This window comes from Monomorium pharaonis, chromosome 1 (genome assembly GCF_013373865.1).
Source record: "Monomorium pharaonis isolate MP-MQ-018 chromosome 1, ASM1337386v2, whole genome shotgun sequence".
NCBI lineage: Eukaryota > Metazoa > Arthropoda > Insecta > Hymenoptera > Formicidae > Monomorium > Monomorium pharaonis.
In genome coordinates this window covers 822134-841819 of record NC_050467.1, presented here as the reverse complement: position 1 = coordinate 841819, position 19686 = coordinate 822134, and the positions used below count along the sequence as shown (strand labels likewise).

The window sequence follows — 19686 nt, the reverse complement described above, 5'->3', positions numbered from 1 at the left end:
TCCAAGCAAAGGCGCGATGCTTTCGGTCATTAGCGTGTATACTTGGATCCTTTACCTCCTTTTTTTTACGAGACATAATCGAAACACCATCATCTCTGAGAGGAAGTGAGATAGCATCGCCTTGGGAATGTCTCCCCGAAGAGATCCGTGTTGGAAAGGGGGAACACCGGTATACATTCCATGGGAATTTACCCACGATTAACGCTTGTACTTTGCGCATGGAAAATATGGTTGTCTTTATTCACAATTATAAATGCGAATTAATAGTAATTACATTCTTACGCGAGACGTTTGTTTCGAAATTCTACTCTTTAGAGGTAACAAGGCAAATTTGGAAAATTTCTTTCTCTGTGAATACATCATGTTATGTCTTCCATATCTTTACGAGAGAAAGACTCGTCCGTTTCCAAAATTTAACTTACGCCACAAGTACCTAATAATAAACGGCTCACTGAACGGATAATATTCTAATTATTCGTCATCGGCTGTAGATTCGCAGAATTATTGCAAATCTTATCTCCTCAAATATGCATAGCCGTTATGCCCGTGTGACATTTATACGCACGTACGGTGCGTATAATTCTATGGAGATAGTAATATGAATTTGTGAGTTACAGGATCTATTAATGATATTTAGAGTATAATAAATGGAATAATATTTTATACAAAGCAATGAAAAATTCCTAATTGTAAGTATAAATCATGTACAAATCTATTAGCTACAACAACTTGTGTACAAATAAATTTGTTATTTCTTTTGTATATATTGTTATGAATTATAAACTAACAGGTAAATATGTAAGTATAATATCGAATATACTATATCCATATTCTCTGATATAAATTGAAAAACCATTATAATCATTCTAAAGTTGCTGAAACTCTTACGTCGTGTACAATATAACATGAACAATGATAAATATATCGAGTATATATAAAATGAAAATTTAAATTATTATTTCTTGTCAATCAGATGGAAATAAATTCATGCTGAAAAGAGACTGTTAATGGTATCCGTCGTAGTATCGAATATTATTGCTGATTGATGTGTAAAAATCAATCGTAAAAAGAGAAATTAAATTAAGAAATTCGTGAGCGATAATTTTAATGTCAGCACTTTGCAAGACGTATTTGCACGATATATTCAGTTGCCCTACAGAATATTCCTTTCAATTCACTGTCACTTTTGCTTAATTTTTACTATTTGATTCGTATCGTGCGTTGTTTGTTCATGTTCGTGAGCATGAGCGAAATGTAGGAAGTCAAGAGATCATCCATTTTGTAACCCAGTGAGGTTTCGCACAAGAGCTTCGAGCCGCGTACAAGGTTCCCTATCGTCATATGGAAATAGGTATTGCCAGATGACCAATTGGAGATTCTTGTAAAGGGATGAGTGATGAGTATGTCCTGAAAATTTGTGGACTTTATTAACGACACTCAATTTGAATAAAACACAGTTATAAAAAAAAATGGTATATTCTACATGTACATTTTTTTTTCATCGATGAGGGGAAGTAACGTGATATTATCTGTTTACATCTCGATTACCTTAGATTGAGGATGTATGAGGCTCACGCCGTGTTTGTTGATAGCGATTAATAACAATTCGGGATAATTCGGTTCCGTGCTTTGTTTCACCTCGAAGAACGCCGAGCCGAATGTCGGCCATCGATATACGATTTTCAGGAATGTAATTTTCGCGTCTTCTGGACTCATGCCTAAAACAAAGTATCTTAAGATAAATATTCCATTTTTTACGCATAAAAATTCTAGCAAACCACTCGTCCTTTTTACCAGCATCTTGATTATAGGCAGCGATTATCGATCTTTTCCAATCATTAGAACCCTGTATCTTGATCAAATCGCCCGGTATGAGTTCTCTTAGCATTTGTCTGAAATTGAAAAGTGTTTGCTTGCTGTTCATATGTATTCCTTTTGCTGAAGATCGTAAATTACATGTCAAAAGATCAAATTGAATCGCTTACGGAATCGCTTGTAATTCTTGTTTACTCTCGCCGAATCGTACTCTATATACCAAGGCCGCTAATCTCGATGCTTCTTCTTTTGTACATTTGTGGTATCCTATATATTTTGCAATGATAATATATGACATTGTAATATAATAATTTATTTATACATATAATATTACATAAAAACGTATATCGCAATGGATGTGTCAGAGAATGATTGAACAAGTGCGATTATTTACCTCTCAATAACTTGGGAAGTTCTTGATGGAAATGGAAAATCAAATCGGCGTTTCTGTCTTTACCAGGAACTGTATTTGTCCAAAGTTTCTTCATAAAGAACACTTGATACGTGAATTGTGGTGACACTCCTAGAGGTAATAGAGTACCGAATGTTTAATATAAAAAAATATATACACGCAAGCGTATGAGATATACGTGTAGAGATTGTAGCAATTTGTGCTCTCATTTTTTTACCGCAGCTCAATTAGCATTTGAGTTGTTATACGTGTCGAAAATGAGATTATGCTTTTTTTCTCGTGCTATATATACATTTGACTACCGAGACATAATATTTCTTTGCAATAACTAATATATGTAATAAAAAAAACACCCTTTTTCACACACAATAACATGTCGATATTATTGGCGCTTTTTATTACATATATTGAGTAGATTATCCGCACAGAGTGTAGGAACATTCAGACTCGAATTTTATTGAGGCATTATATTTCGCAAAAAAATTCTATATAGCTTTTTGGTGAGAAGGTTTGGTGAGAAGAAGATCTCTTATATGTTTGTTTCTTAGTATTAATACTATTCAATTTCATTTGTGATATTGCGCATTTCAGCTTTATACTAAGAACTATGTTTCAATACGGCGCACAGTTCGAATGAGCTGAAGATTGTAAAAATTCACACAAAATTATTATTAGACACCAAGATTTGTTGTAAACCGATACATACGTCTCATCTTTATATAAAGTAAAAGATGTGATTTTTTTCTTCCGATATTCGTTACACAGCCGCATATACAGTTGCAGCGAGGAAATAAGAACATTTAAAAGTTACAAAGTAACGTACCGTCTCGCGATGGTCTAGCTTTTCTGATCCAATCAGTCAAATGTCGTACGAAATCGAAGAAAAAATCGCCTTCTGGGACAGAAATAACTTTATCAGCAATCTTGACGAATAGACTAAAGCCCTCAGCAGATCGCAGATTAAGTCTTTGTGCGATATTTTGGCAAAAATCTTTCGCTCTGGTAGACGAGTCAACTTCGAATGCCTATAATCCGAAATTACAATAGTTAACAATCGAAAAGCAAATATTACTTTTTCAAGGATTGTCTGGAGAAAATAAGCCAATAAAACAATAAGATATGTACCTCATCTGTGTCGTCTGGAAAATAGACCTTGTGAAATATTTGCGTAGTTTTATGCTGAATAGCTTCCACTTCTACTTGATGCGGCGGATACTTTCGTTGACCATTGCGCAAGGTTTTCTGCAATCTTTGTAAAGAGTCTTGGGATATGGGATGGCGCCTTGTACGCAGGAACAGAGTTAATTCCTGCAACGTAAAACAACTTGTTTTATGTGTATGTTTGTGAATTTTCTTTCAAACACATTCGATATTGTCGATAACTATCTATAAAATATTAGTAAGAGGAGGGAAAGGGAAGGAAGAGGAAAGAAAGGGAGGGGGAGAGAGAGAGAGAGAGAGAGAGAGAGAGAGAGAGAGAGAGAGAGAGAGAGAGAGAGAGAGAGAGAGAGAGAGAGAGAGAGAGAGAGAGAGAGAGAGAGAGAGAGAGAGAGAGAGAGAGAGAGATGGGAATGAAATTCCATTATATGCCATACCTTCAAGAGACTCTGGCTACAAGTAAACAGCCCAGTGGCGAGCCACATTAGCTCCCACCCTCGCTCTTCGCTCAATCTGTTGCGGTTATCGGTGAGCTGCTTCATAATCTGACAATAAATCTCGTCTCGTAAAATCTCATTCTTCAACGGTCCGTCAAAGATTAGATCGGTGTATTCGTTACCAATACGTGGTCGTTTTGTCGGCAAATCGCCCATATATTTTAGAATTGCATTGAAAGCGAAACACGCTTCTTCGGCTAGCTCCTCCTTGGATACAAGTTTCTTCAAAAGAGGTTGCTTTATCGGTTCTCTAGAATGATGCCACAATTCGTCCGTGTGGCCACGTCGCGCGGATGTTAAAGTCAGTGTCTTGGACATTGTTCTCTTCGGCGGTGTTCTGAGATCCAATCAAATTAAAAAGAATATCACATTTTTCACTTGAGAATATTAAATGTTGTCTTTTTACTACTAACCTGAAATGGTCGATTGCGTATTCTAAAAGAGTATGGGGTTTATCGCGAGAGTCTATACCGTTCATCTGCTGCGGATAGAGTCTACGACTATTCTCTGTGCCTTCCATACTGAATAAGGCCTAAAAATTATAATCGAGTTTAGAAAAACAGATCAATGTTTCTCTAATAATGAAAGTAGGAATCCGTAACGCGTTGGCATACCAATATATCATTTGGTGGTTTTGTCAAGGAAGGTAAAACGTAAACCGTCTCAGCCGGGAAATCGCCCTTCTCGCCAGTCCTTTCACAGGTTCCAACGTACCATCCCGAGTTGAGCACAGTCTCGCCGGTACTCTCATCTTCGAGGACGATGAGATCACCCTTCTGAAAATTCAAGAACGACGAGCCTTCGCCCGGTGCCTTGTAATCTTGCAGGGCTATAACAAACTTGCTGCGCTTCTTGAGTCCTTCCAAAAAATATACCACTAAATCACGGATGTCTTCTGCGTTTGGGCTTTGGAACGTGAATTCTTCTCCCCGTACCGTCGATAAACTAAATGTTTGCGTAAACATCTTGTTTGTTCTGCAAAGATAACGTTAAGCTCAGAATGTGATCACTCGGACAATAATTATATTTGCGATTCACGAAAGAAAGTAAAATTTTAGCATAGCAAGAATTTGGAATTACATTTACTTCTTGTTTATGCAGCAACTTATGTCCGTATCTTTTAAATGTTTCTTTTATAGAAGCGCTTAATTTTAATCGCGCTATTACGTACTTTTGACTAGATACGGTGGTAATTTCGGGGAAGGATAATTCCAGGAGAACTTGTTCCTGATCATCGACGACGTACACTCCGGTCCAATTAACCGCTATGATAACGTCATTTTTCGGTAGGTTTGGACCGGAATTTCTGTAAGCTTCATAAAAACGAGAGAACAACAAAGGCCACTTGAACTTGGCATAACCGACTATATCCTCTTTAACACGTAGCGCTGGTACTTTCTCTTTCAAATAGTAACTCTGAAATTAAATCGTTAAAACTAACAATAAAGAGTAAAAGCTAAAAAAGTAAGAAGAGCGAGAGCTTAGGATAAAGGAACATATATCTCGATCTAAATCCTTTCTTTTTTTACGCATTCTTTTAGCTTTTGTCTGATTGAATAGCTCGTTTTGGAAATCTCGTTCGAATGTATTATTAATATTGAGTGTATTAATTAATTGTAATATTTAATTAATTTGAAAATACTTGTCGCAAAGACAAGACTCACTTTTTTATATGCCTGCAAGACGAGGTGTCCCCATCGATCGATCGCTTTGTCGATCCCTGTCAAACAATAGTCCGGTATGTAGTTTGGCAGAAGGGTATACAGTCTATCGACGTTCATATCGGTGTGATATTCTATATAATATTGTTGCGCCGCAATCATCGCTAAGTCTTCCTCCTTATCGCAGCGATATTCACCGAACTTGACGCCGCGTACCACTTGCTGATAGATTAAATTCGTGGCTACCTGATCTTCGGTCGGTTCATGCCAGGGCGCGAAAATCTCCTTCCTGAAAAACAATCTCCACGGCGCGTTCCGTTCTTGTGCGCCCTGTTCCTTAGCATACTGCTCGCATTGCGAGATTGCGTCCATCACGTGATCGCCACCGCTGCCCAAGGACGACACCTTGTCGAATAGAGCAATGTACAGAGAGAAGCCGAATTGATCCCTTAATGAGATCTTATCGGACAATTGGTTACATAGTTCTCTAGCGGTAGTGGCCGAATCGGCCAGCAAGGTCTTGGTATTGCCGTCCATAAAGGTGATTGGCAACATAATCGGCTTCTTCGACTTGGTAGCCTGAAGTTCAAGCCAACTCGGAGGTTGATTGCGTGTGCCATTGTTGAAGGTTCTCTTGAGCCTGTCCTCGCAGTAGGGCGCGTAACCAGGTGGTCCCTCCCTAATGAAGGCGCGCAGGTAGTTGACGAACTTCTCAGAGGGTGCGAAACAGCCGACGCAGAGAGACAGCAGGATCCAACCTCGGGCGTGCGATGACTTTGATGGATTGTTGGTCAATTGCTTGCAGATTTGGCAGTATATTTCATCTCGCAATTCGGCACGCAATATACCGTGCCCGATGATGAAGTGTAGCTTCTCGAGGTTTGACGTAGGTCTGGCCTCTAACCAGGATTGGTAGCTGTCAGCGGTATACTCGTCCTCTTGTAGCCTTCTGCGTACGTCCTCGCCCAATTTGTTCTTTCGCTTCAGGGTTAGCGATACTAACTTGTGCCTGATTGAACGCGGCTTCTGCTTGAGAAATGTTTCCTGAAAGGATATAAAGTAACTTGCTCTCGTAATGTTGTAATTGTAAATGTAACCGTTCTCTCGTGTATAGTTTAAATCAAATGCAGTTTAAAATTTATCTAAATTTAATATTAATTATTAGTAGAGACTTTCATACACACACGTACAGGATCCATGCCCATCATCTGAGCCTCCTGAAATTCTTTACTCCTTATAAAATTCCGTCCGAGTGTCGCCGTCACTTTCGACATTACCGAAGTCGTATCCCTGTCCATTGTATGGAATCGTGGCTCGGGTAAATCGCCCGTAAATCGCAGTATAGTTATCCACAGAGCCTGAGCGGCCAATTGGTCGCCCTGCGTGTGTAACGGCAATAGTGGATGCTTGAGTGGTTTCCTAGAATATTGGTGCGTGATGTTACCCTGGAAATATGTGGCTGCAAATTTCTGGAATTTAAATTCGGACAGATCCTCCTCATCTTCCGAGGCCATCTGAATCGGGCTAATTATCTCCTGATGTTGATCGGCTTTCGGTACGGGAAGATCCTATCACAGAAAATAAGATTTATGTAGGGATTATTTTCTTTCTTCTGTAAGGATGGAAAAGCAAAGTTTTTAACTTCTAAGGATGGAAAAGAGATTTTTCTAATGTTAAGTATATATAAAAGGTGTGTGTGTGTGTGTGTGTGTGTGTGTGTGTGTGTGTGTGTGTGTAAAATACTATAATAAAGTCACACGAAACTTTTATTCTAATCCTTTATGACCATTTATAATCAGCTTTCAACAAAGAATCAAGTTATTACGACTTACGTTAAACACAGATGTTTCCCTCGCTGGCGTCGGAGCTTCGCTGCTAGAATCTGGCAAGAAATCAAACATTGCTTCGACCAGTTTACTATCGTCCACTGGCTCGTCTTGTTTCTTAGCCGCGTCGTTAATCAAATTTTTCTTTATTTCCATTCGTCGTCTATCTTCCAACTCCATCTCGATTTCCTTCCTTTCCAGTTCTTGCATGCGCTCCTACGAAATTTGTACATATCATATTACAATATTTTCAAAACGAGGATTTTTGTGTAAATACGCAAATTTCACCAATTCTTTCTTATGTTACTTTTTTTATTCTTTTATATTTTTTGTTAATTTTATAACAGCGAGTGCAGGCTGACTTAACCTGGCGATGATCGTAGGCCATTATCAAGGGGATGTTTCTCCTTGTTACAAATTAATATCATATCAGAGAGTTTTCTCTACGCAGGCTCAAACTCGCAAATTTTTATTTGTTTTATCAGTTGAAGTAACGAATGTGTATGAAAATTTGTTGTAAACATTGATATTTACTCTATAGTTTTGTTCCGCAATTTCCTTGGCTCGCTTATTGCCTTGATCCTTGAGTTCGCGCTCTTCCTTCTTCCGCAATCGTAGCGCTTCCACGTGCAATCGATACTCGTATTTGATTTTTTTATATCGTCTCTGCGCGATCAGTCTTCTAACGTGCGCCTGTATTTTCACTATGGCCCACAGCTTTTTCCGGTACATTTTACGTACTAAGTGACCTCGGGCTCGTGCCTGAAGTGCGACGATATGGCCGCGCAAGTGTCTAAATCTGTGCGACAACACGCGCGATCTGATGAGCGCTTGCAATCGCATATAACCGATTCGCATACGCTTGTATCGTTGACGTTGCGCGTAGCCCCGCCAATACTTTTGCACGATCATCGCAGCCGCCCTCATCCTGAGGAACCTTCTTCTGTAAACCCAGCCGCGGATATTCCGCTGCAGTATCAGGATCTTGCGCGTCAACACACGATCGCGCTCCTGCTCGAGGAACAAATCGTGAGCGTCTTTGAGAAAGACCTTGGTGTGTCCAAGCTGGTAATCTGACCGACCTAACACCGCGTGACAGATTTTCGAAGTAGCTGCGCGACAGTCCACCTGAAAGTTAATAGTATACAGGTATTTGATCGAATGCGAATTTTATTTATTAATTTATTTGATAGATTAGCCACCTTGTGCGCGGGTGGAATGCCCGAGATGAGAAATCGATATCTTTCTACAAACTCGTGAAAGGAATGGCGAATAGGGTAACCAGCTCGTCGAATTCTGATAGTTTCCATCATACCGGAATATCTCAATTGTCGACAGCAGAGACCACGATCGAACATCTGAAATGAAACGTTGCGTTTGCAAAATTGAATTATGACCATCGTGAACCAGGAATTAACATACACACGGAGTGGGCGATATCCCAGTCATTTAAAACGGCATTTGCGTTTAAAGCATTGTATCTTGAGATCTAGAAAAATTTATGTATTCTTTGAACAGTCTGAAACTACAGCCTAATTGTAGAAAATGAGATTAAATGAAATTTCGCTGGAGTGTTGCACATCCCAATGTGTATGTTGAAGATTAAATAAATTCCTCAGGTTCGCGAACGCCCACCATTGGTTTTTTATATTCATTCGGTTTGATGCATCTTATAAAAAAGGGTTGACAACTGCACAGAGTTTTCATGAGTGAATCCAACGATTTCTTGAATTGCGTCGATAATGTGGGTGCTCTCTTTCTGGTTTCCGATCCCATGCCAATGTCCTCAACGAAGCAAGCTTGGAGAAATTTATTTGATGATATATGAATAAGTTGCAACAAGTCCGCGCTGAAGGTGTCTCTGTTTTTCTCTAGGAAACTCCTCGTGTCGTAAAAGACGACGCCCGCGAAGTGATTCAAGCCAAAGGATGTATTGATGTCCGATTTAGGTTTCAAATAATTCCTATGACTGCCATGAGTTTTATGGATTTTCGCTAACATGGTTTGATCCGTGCCCTGAAAATATTAAAACTCTGACATTAAAATGTTCATGGCGATCATTAGAATTTAAAGTAACTACTTTTCTCTAATTAAAGTTAGATCTCCCCCCGCCCTTCTCTCTATCTCTCTCAATGGCTTTCGTGTGTGAATCCTTTAATTATCTTGAAATATGTATATTAAAGTGAATTAGAAGCAATGCTCCTAATATTAACTGCACTCGTACTTTTGGAAATTTCGATTCTTCATCGATAAGCGCCATAATGTTAAGCTGTTTGATAGCTATCAGATCTAAAGCGTCTTGGTTATCGACGAATTCTATATGTTGCCAGTTAATGCCCTCGTGATTGTATTCCTCTTGTTCCAGCTTGAATATATGCTGAACAAAAAATTGTTGAAGATTCTCGTTAGCATAATTAATGCAAAATTGCTCAAAGCTATTGTGGTTGAAGTTCTCGAAGCCGAAGATGTCCAATACGCCTATAGCACTCCGGGAATTATTCTTCGGCCTGTATATGGCCTCGTTAATTTTTTTTACAATATGTATGAATAATCGGCCGTATATGCCCTTGACAAACGCGTCTCTGATGTCGACCGACTGATCTCTTGATAACGTAGAAACCTATCGAAGAATCCATTGTCGATTATTACAATAATATTTTTTCTTTTTAGAGCTTCTTATAGTCTTTATACATATGGAAAAATACCTACTACAGTCTCACCATGCGCGAATATAGTTCTGCGAGTAAGTGCATCTATCAAGGACTGTATCGGCACTCCCAATAGATATGCCACTCTTTGTACATTTGTTTGCTCTGGGATCTCCGTAGCGTCTAAATTATCTGCAAGTTTTGCACCAGGGATTAAAAACAGGTAGTTCTAACTATGAGATTAACGTGACGAATTTATTAGAGCTTCTCATTAAATCTCGTACCTACAACGGTGGCTCGGTACTTAATGTTGCCCATATGCAACAAAGCCGCGAGCAATTTAAGTACCTCCCAGATTTCCACGTCGGAGAATAGCAATACCTTCATAGCTGATCTTATATCGGCGAATTCGGCCGCATCGTCACGCCCTTCGCAAGTAATGCCGCCACCCTGAAGGCAAAGAAAAATAATTAAACGTGTAGTTTGTGTAGCACATACAAAAGTGCACATAACTGTAAATAATTAGCATTTTCTTTTTGCACATACATATATTATAATTAAGATTCTCAAGGTTCTTAAGATTGTATGCACGCGTGGGCGTGTTTACAAAAAATTTCTAAGATACAAATGTTATTTGTATGACTATCGATATCGCTATTAGCAGATGTCGCTAATTCGCACTTACCCCTATGAGATATTTATACGTGGACGCATCTTCTAGCTCGAGCTTTTGTTTCTCCTCCTTAGAAAGACCAGCTAGCATACAATAAAAAATATGGTAATTTCTTTCGTCCAAACTTTGAGACACAATCCGTGACTTTTCTAGAAGATATTGCTCTATCTTGGCTCCTTCTATCACACCTTGCTCGTTGAAATGAATATCGATGTACTTGCCGAAACGGGAGGAATTGTCGTTTCTTACGGTCTTTGCGTTACCAAAAGCTAGAAAGAACGTTTGATAATCACAATTAACTCTTTCAGTTTTTAATTTAGGTCGCTATACAAATTTGTTTTATCATCATGAAATTCATAGACACACACACACACACACACACACACACGCACACACACACACACACACACACACACACACACACACACACACACACACACGCACGCACGCACGCACGCACGCACACACCTTCGAGTATTGGATTCGCTTCCAAGATCTGTTGTTCGATCCACGAATGTTTTCCGCTTATCGCAGCTAGATATTGCAGAATTAATTTCGTGCTTTCTGTCTTTCCTGCTCCGCTTTCGCCACTAAAAAACGTGAATTTTTTAATAAAAATTTAACTTAAATTTAATTTTAATGACATAAAGAAAAAGAAATTCGAATACGAGTATAATACAAGTTTACGTTTACGAACAATAGCTTTCAATAATTATCTCTTTGGGGGGAAAAAAAGATCTACGAAAATATTACACAAGAGGGAAAATTAATTTCGTGGACTTGACTGATTTGCAAACAGAACAGGTATATGTTACAGAATGTAAGAAGTATGTATATTGTATAAAGCGATTAACGATCGCGAATATTGCGTTATCAATGTATGTTTCATTGTGCATAGTTGATTCGATTAATCTGTGACGCGCGCTTTAATAGACAACAGAAGATGACTCTTGGTAGTCTTAGTACCTAATTACTATACACTGATCTTGGCCATATCGGTTCATATGCGCGTAGCTGTTATCGCCGATGGCAAATATGTGCGGTGGTAGCTCCCCGATTTTACGATCCTTGTAAAGTTTAATTTGCTCCGCGGTATAAATAGGCAATATCTGGTACGGGTTGACGGCGACCAGGATGGAGCCCGTATATGTCTGTAAAATGATGTCGTTCAATTCGTTCGTTCGTTTCATGCACTTGCATTTTCTGCTGAATCAGTCGCTTAATTTCGTCATCGTCAGCCGAGAAACTTACGTAAATGAGATTCTCATTGTAACGTATCAATAGATTTCGCAGAATGCCCGCTTCATGGAGGTCTCCTAAACTGATCATATCTTCTACACCTTGCACCGAAGTGGCATGCATGGCCTTTATTCGTCTCTCTGGCGTTAGCCATTGTTCCTGCAATTGCAATTATTCACTCGTCATCATTGGATCAACGTCAGTGGAATAGTTGAAATAATTAGCACCAATTTTCAGAGAGAATAGACAAATATTTCGAGAATGGTTCGAGATTATTGTCGAGTTTATCTATTTAAAAACAAAACCATTTGTTCAATATCACACCTTTGGAAGCGAAATTGTTTAACATATATGTTATATTTCCAACGTTGATTACCTTGTTGTCGTCGTCCTTTACTTGAATACGTCTGCCTTCCGCCGAGATGACTCGCGCTCCGATCGCGACGTCAAATTCCCTACCTGAGATTGGTTCGATCCATATATAATCCCCCTGCGTAAGCGAAAAAGACGAAGTTTTTATTATTTCCCATATTTCTTTATAATAAAAAGACAGATTCCCAAGTAAACAATTTCCCAAATAATTTGACTATTATATTTTTTCTATCTGCTCTAATGTTATATTAATAATATATTATACCATATTAGGGTGATCCAAATAATTGCCCAAGGTAACAAAGGGCAATCGATACCCTTGGACATGGAGGTTTTTGGTGTCTCGAATTCTCAGCGTTAATGAATATAAACTGGTAATTCACGTCATGAACTAGAATTGAACTAGAATTACCGGAATCCAATTGGTCGGGGTAGATTTTAGTCGCTGCACCGCGCCGCGCTGGCGATGAATCTCATCCGGATTTGCGAATGTGTAAAAATGAGAGAAACGTCTTAATGATTAAATGAGTCGGGGGGGGGGGGGGGTTCGCAGTCGCGAGTTGTATGGAATTTGCATTAACGCAAGCATCAGATCTAAATTGAGTTGTACAATATACCGTTGTAATAACTGTATGTACGCTTTGCCATTCGGCGTGGCACGTGGTACGCGGCTCATAACTCGCAGCTCGCGGCTTGCGCCCCACGGAGGTGTTACGCTTCGCTATAATAATCTTTCAATTGTTCCTCGCATATATTTCCACACGGCACGTGTCTGTCACATGTGTTTGCTCGGAAAATTGATACTACTCTCTCTTTCTCTTTTTTCAACTCTTTCCATGCTCTCATAAAGTCGATTCGGAATCATAAAAGTTGTATTAAAAGATGAACAAGTTCGGGACAAGTTTATATCCATTTGGATAAAAGTGTACTGTTTAAAGCATTCACGTGATTTATCGTGTTAATTGGACGTGAAGATTCGACGAGCGAAAGTAAAAATTGCTGGTCGAAGCGAAAGATAGGTCTTTGACGATCGAGTCTTATTTCGAAGCGAGGCGAGGCGAGGCGAGGCGAAGCGAGAAACGGATGGAGCTCTTCCGATGTTCCGGTGAAGTGAACAATCGGGACGTAAACGTGTGTAACACACAGGTGCGATCCCCCGTATTGGTGTGTGCTCTGCGTGCTCGCGCGCACTTCGACCACACGATCCAAGCCGTTTGATTGCAGCTGTTGCAGCATGGCACGCGGAAGTCGCGGAACGTCTCACCGCGTGGGAGTCTTAACGAAGAAACTTTTACCTGCCGCTACTTCTACAGCCTAATTTGATCTTACTCGCTCATGGTTACCTAAACAGTGGATAAATCGATATCTGTTTCGGGTCCTTAATTTGCTGTTAGTAATAACGCGTGTCCGCGTGCGACAAAGCGCGAAAATCCCGAGTATTCAACGTATCGTGTACATTTGATCGCCGGCAACAATTGTGTAATACAATGCTGTTCATTAATCGGATTCCTTTTGTAGGCAGGGTAGGAATAGCTAATTAGGCAACTCCCCGGGTAGCTCCCGATAGCAGCCTCCGGATTGGCTAAAGTTAATTGTTACAATTGTTGCACCAGATTAGAAAGACAGGATTAATGAACAGCAGGGTACTCCCTGGCGGATTCACCCGGTCCGATCCATCGTGACTCGTAAACATCACGTCGCCTTTCACTCATCTTCGCGAAACGCTTAACATCTCCGGCTTATTTCCCGCTAACAATAAGATTTACCAACCGCGAGTAATTTTTTGATTTTTTTTTTTCAATCTCGTCTCCTCGAGCGACAATGTCAAACGATATCGAAAAGTCGATATCGTTCACGCTGATCCGATCTCTTCGACCTGCATTTTGTTCCAGCTAGTACTCGGATACATGTGCATTTAAGAATCATACCTCATGGAAAACGTTTTTCTTAAATACTTCATTTGTTTAAAAAAAATTTTTGTAGTCTCAAGATCGTGATCGGCGTTTGGTGTCACGCTCTCTCACCCGACTTTACTCTCGGTCCCTGCAGCTCATGCATGTGAAAGCTCATCGGAACGCGACGCAAGATATACTTACCAGCTATAGTGTCGGGTGATACTAATTTCCTTTTATAAATCTCAGGTATTCACGAAATTTATATTTTCAGCCGGGAGATTGAGGCGAGGCCGAAAGGCGCGGCGACGCATCCTCCTCGTTAGCGATCATAGAGAATCGACAAGATGAAAAGAACGAGATGAAGAGCGGAGCATGCACTGTCCAAGTGCCAAGACTTGTGTTACTTGATTGAGCGGTACGTGATTGTTTACGAGAGAACACGACGACGACGATTCCCGTTTGCTTATTTTCACTCGTCACAGATCCCTACTGACCGTGTTCGAGAAGAACGACGAGGAAAGCGGTAAATGTAATGGATTAAATCGCGCGCGAGATATTACCGCTTCTATCTGCTCCACGTAGCCTCATCGAATTTACTCATTATTAAGTTTTGCTATTCGATCAACGATGCACTTATTATTTATATTTGTAACGTAAATCTTTAACGCTTTTCTTTCGCAAAAAAACTGAAGGCAAAGTTTGGAAGCGTGTCCTCCAGGTGTTTTTAATCGGTTTGAAATTTATCGTAGTGTAAACGATGACGACGTCGCTCGTACGCCAAGAGTCGTAATATGGAAATTACAATATATCGAAATTACAATGGGCAATGATAAAAATGGAGAAAAAGAGCGCAGATCGCGTAAGAACCTACCCGTGTGACGATGACCATCTCTTAAGTCGTGGTTGTCGGCACTCCGCCTAAAAAGAATAAAATAAATAAATAAGTCGCATCGAGCGGGGGGATCAGCATGCATTCATTCTTCACACGTGCATACGATAATTTTATCTAACGGTAAATGACTCGGCCTATGAATTTAGAAGAGAATTTAGGAGAAAAATACTCGCGCGAGCGCGCGTCTATGAGAGTTGACGAAGCTACGAGAGTATACTCCAGATCCCGAGAATTTGACTGCACTGACAAAAAAAATGTTGTTAATTTGACTAAATTTTCCAACTAAATTAAATTTTATCTATTCAAATATTTATATATTTCAATTAACTATAGAAATACTTGAATTGAAATTTGTGCATTTAAGTTAAATACATAAATTCTTGAACTGACAAAATTTTAATTTAGTTGAAAAATTTTGTCAAATCAACAATATTTTTTATCAGTGTGGTACATCGTATATCGCGTATATCGTCGTCGTAGACAACAAGTGTCGCTGTATCTATTTCGAAGAGAGTAGGCATCTCTCGAGACGCACGTCACTGCGCGCGGTCTGGTCGATCACCGTTATCGTGGAAGCATCGCAAACCTGTTCGCAAAAGTGGGTTAGGCAGTTTACGTTACCGTGCCATACACGACTCCGTGGAGATCCATCTCGAGAGAATCCCTCTCCCTTCTTCTCATCCCTTCCTCTCTCACCCTCTTCTCGATGACATAGTCATCAATTCCAATATATTACCACGCACGTTATCGTGAACCATCGAGCCTTCGATCCGCCTTTATTCGAAGAAAATTAAGGACAGGCATTCTTTTCAGAGGGCGGCGATGGATAGGCGTTGTTGAATTTTTGGTTCAACTTCCACGTCAGACCAAAAAGTCTCACTTTGAAGAGTAACATAATATTTAGATAATAGACCAATTTTTTACTATTTCTGCGAATTTCCATTTTAATTTTTCATAGTTTCAGTTGCGTTTGTCAAGCACGTGAGAAGAAGATTTATGTTGATTCTATGAAAGATTATACAACAACAAGCATATATAGTTTCTTTTTATTGCTCTGATAGAATTTACTAGAGGAATCCTGAAAGATCAATTTTTTTCGACATTTGCACGGATATCGCACTTACTTCGAAATTCTCGTATCGAGATTGGATGTATCGGTTGCGTTTATCTGAGCAATGCGATTTTTAGAAGAGTGAACATAGACACAAGTAGAAAAGATGTCGCTCATTTAGTAAATTCGAACAAATAAGCAAGCATTTTGATTTGTCATTGACAGAGAGTTGGACTAATTTGTTTTCGGCAGAGAGACAGAGAGAAGAGCTTTAAATCAAAATTATTTTTATTCTCTTGATTTTAATTTTCATATTGTCATCTCAACACACAGATTGATTTATTCTAGAGAAAAGTTAATTTAATTAGGATTTTAAACGTTCAAGAAAATCTTGGTTGAAAAGGTCTTTTTCATTTCAACATATACAAAAGAGAAACTATTGGCAGTTTTGAATCGTGATTGATCTAGAATTCTAACAAATCTCCTATCGTCTTTTTCATGTTAATTAGAATTGCCTTAAATTCCGTACGTCATATGCACGAGCTCTTTTAATCTTGTCATGGAGATTCAAATGGACACGCGCCATCATTTACGTTACGTGATCGAGCATCATTCCGATTCGGAGTTGCATTTTGATTCAATTCTTCATATTTTGTTAGTCATTAACGGTAACGTTAACGGTAAATGTCTAACAATTTACACGACCCTTGTCGTGTCGTTAGTTTCATATAAGAGAAATGAGATTTGGAGCAAACAATTGCGTCGAATAAAATTATTAATGCGATCGCAAAACGTATGAAATTAATAATATTATTTGATTGTTGAGCCACGAGTGGCTTTGAGTTACAAGATATTGTTTTAATTTTATAGGCGGGCGGAACCCTTGTCTCTCCATGAACTTGAAGCACGGGCGTGTGAGCACAGAGCAGTCGCAGTCGCAGTCATTGACTTTGAAAATATCTGTGGAGAACGGTCAGTGGCGTAGGCGCCACGCGATCGGAGACTTTAACGGGTGATGAAACGAGGCGCGAAGGACCGACCGACGTCGAAAGAGCCCATACAACTTGCACGTTTTTAATCGGACTTTCTTCTCCCCTCTTGAGAAGACATAAGAAAACTTAGGGATGAAAGTCACAAGAAGAGAATGTGTTTCGGAAGCCGTATTTCAACTTGCACTAGTACTAACAATGTATTAATTAGTGTCAGTATCATCAATATCACATCGCGTAAAAATCTAATAGAAAAAAAATTATTTCAAAGATCAACGCAAGATGACGCTTACTTCGAGGAAACGAAAAATGGCAATAATTATCAGCGTAATATATACATCACAAGTGTCGCATCTGCCGCGAATTCTTTCATCAATTCGGGATTGATTTTATTTTTGCAAGAATACCGAAGGAGATTGCCAGCTGATTGCCGCGGTTTGTTAAAATAAACTTCAACTAAAATTGAAATGCTCTCTTTCAATCACTCGCCATTGTCTTTTAGTCACCTTCCCACTTGAGGAAAAAGCAATTTGAGACCATTTTAGAGAATCTTTATTGTTAAAAAATAATCCACGTCAAATGGGACACCCTGTATATATAAAGAAGAGTTGGAAGAGTCTCAAGTCACAGGCCGTTATTAACTTTATCTCACCGTCATACTTATCTCTTACTATATATTATCGTAGGCACCTGCGGCGGCGCGTACGATTCGTGCGTACGCAATCAGAGCGATTTGTCACACTTAATTTTTTTTATTAAAACGATCGCCACAAGTCTCTCGTCTCTGCGATAAAATGCATTCGATTCATGGACACGAGACGATAGTCGTAGAAAGCGCGTAAACCGCGCATACATGGCATTTAACATTAAAATTAGAAAAGTTTACCGGTAAATGCGTAATCGAGTAAAACTGTTTTCTTCGTACATTTAAGTACGTTGAAGATTTGCAAAATCAAGCTAATGTGGAACAATGGTTTGACATTTTGTTAATCAATTTTTCTAACGTTAACGAGTACTAGAGTACGACTGCTAGTGAGAGACTCGAAGCTTATTTCAGAAAAGCTCTCGTCGCTCTCTTGTCATTTTGAAAAATAACTTGCATTCGAGAAGTACACACTGTCATATTTAAATTTTTTGAAAAATCGTAATTAGCAAAGAGACAAATTGTCTTAAACATGTGAGATGACATCATTTCCTCCAGATAATTCTAAGTCTTTTCAGCGTTGAACGATTTTCCAACACCGACCATCATCATCGTCACGATCACGCGTATTCATTGTTGGAGCGAGCCATCGAATGCTCCTCCATCACGCGTGTTTCCGCTACGTTCTGGACGTTTTGGACGACGCGGCGTGTCCGTCCTGTTTGGCTTCGTAGGAATAATAAGCTCAATCAATTCTCAAAACTACGACAGGATTCATCATCCGGAACGAAAGGAGGATAAAAATTTGTTCACCAACTTTCAACCACGTACCTGTTGCGAGTAACGAGAAACACGACGAGAGCGGCTATACGTCGACGGCGGCGGCGGTACGCTCCATTAAGAGACACTACACTGGCATTAGACTTTCGACGGGCTGCTCGTTTCTCATGTCCGGTCTCTTCGGAGATGAGCACGGCGAACGAGCGAGCGAACGAACGAACGAACGAACGAACGAACGAACGAACGAACGAACGAACGCACGAACGAACCAACAAACGATCGAACGAATAGGCGAGATATGTTCACGAGATTAAACGTAAGCTTAAAGTAATGAAGGTGAGATCGCACAGGAGTACAAACACAACCGGTCGCGATTTGCAGAGTTGCGCGGTAATCACCGCGAAGAACGATCGTCGTCGTTCCAAAGGATGGAACCACGGTGAACCGGCACATTAACACGTATCCGCTCGGCTTCGATTCGGCTCGGATCGGGTGTGCCAAGTGGAAGCTGGCTAGTCGCTGGCGGAGGTGGTGGTAAGGCCTCGCGCGTTTCGGATCGCTTCGAGCATTCGAGTTTCCCCACCGCGTTCGCTACGACGAGGGGATATTACCGGGTTGGTACCACCCGTCGTACACGACCAGTACACAACCAACTGTGACGAACCGACTGGTGGCTGAGCCGAGCGGCGAGCGTTTGCCAACTCGCTTCCAGTCGCTTCCTGCCGCCTGCCAGGTAACAATCTAGCTATCTCACCTGTCCGCCCAAACTGTCGTTCGACACTATCGGCCGCGATCTGTCTTGTCGACCATTTCTACGCGAACGAATGAAAATTGACAATATTTCATCTTTTTATATTCTCAAGCTCTACGTCTCTTTTCTAACGTGTGTGTGTGTGTGTGTGTGTGCGTGCGCGCGTGCACGCGCGCATGAATAAATATTACGATAAAATATTGACAATATGACTAATGACGAGTCGTTTCATCAACAACTGTAAAAGTTTTTTCCTCATCACACATGTATATATACTTAGATTACTCTCCCTATACATACACATATAAGGAAGAAAAAACTTTGTGACTGGCAACATTTTATTATAATATTTATTTCTGTCGAAGAAAAAGATCGACAAGATTA

The 19686-nt window shown here is 39.9% G+C and overlaps 1 protein-coding gene across 2 annotated transcripts; it reads right to left on the bottom strand.

The window, feature by feature from the left end:
* Positions 1 to 211: 211 nt before the first annotated feature.
* LOC105835398 (myosin-VIIa) lies at positions 212 to 19555 on the bottom strand. 2 transcript variants are annotated; one of them, XM_012678648.3, is made up of 27 exons: positions 18603 to 19555; positions 15068 to 15114; positions 12306 to 12419; positions 11942 to 12088; positions 11657 to 11841; positions 11159 to 11280; positions 10703 to 10959; positions 10302 to 10467; positions 10079 to 10209; positions 9594 to 9989; positions 9005 to 9385; positions 8572 to 8727; positions 7904 to 8497; positions 7376 to 7585; positions 6728 to 7111; positions 5547 to 6587; positions 5054 to 5298; positions 4497 to 4857; positions 4296 to 4414; positions 3823 to 4219; positions 3353 to 3535; positions 3051 to 3252; positions 2210 to 2338; positions 1986 to 2082; positions 1795 to 1892; positions 1549 to 1718; positions 212 to 1407 (listed from the first exon to the last, which is right to left on the bottom strand). In XM_012678648.3, exons 2-27 carry the CDS (start codon positions 15083 to 15085, stop codon positions 1201 to 1203), a joined length of 6510 nt encoding a protein of 2169 aa, XP_012534102.1. In that variant the 5' UTR covers positions 15086 to 15114; positions 18603 to 19555; the 3' UTR covers positions 212 to 1200. The 2 variants fall into 2 exon arrangements, with proteins under 2 accessions (XP_012534102.1, XP_036150105.1); XM_036294212.1 differs by lacking the exon at positions 18603 to 19555 and having other exon boundaries at positions 6734 to 7111; positions 15068 to 15425.
* Between the last annotated feature and the right edge of the window lie 131 nt (positions 19556 to 19686).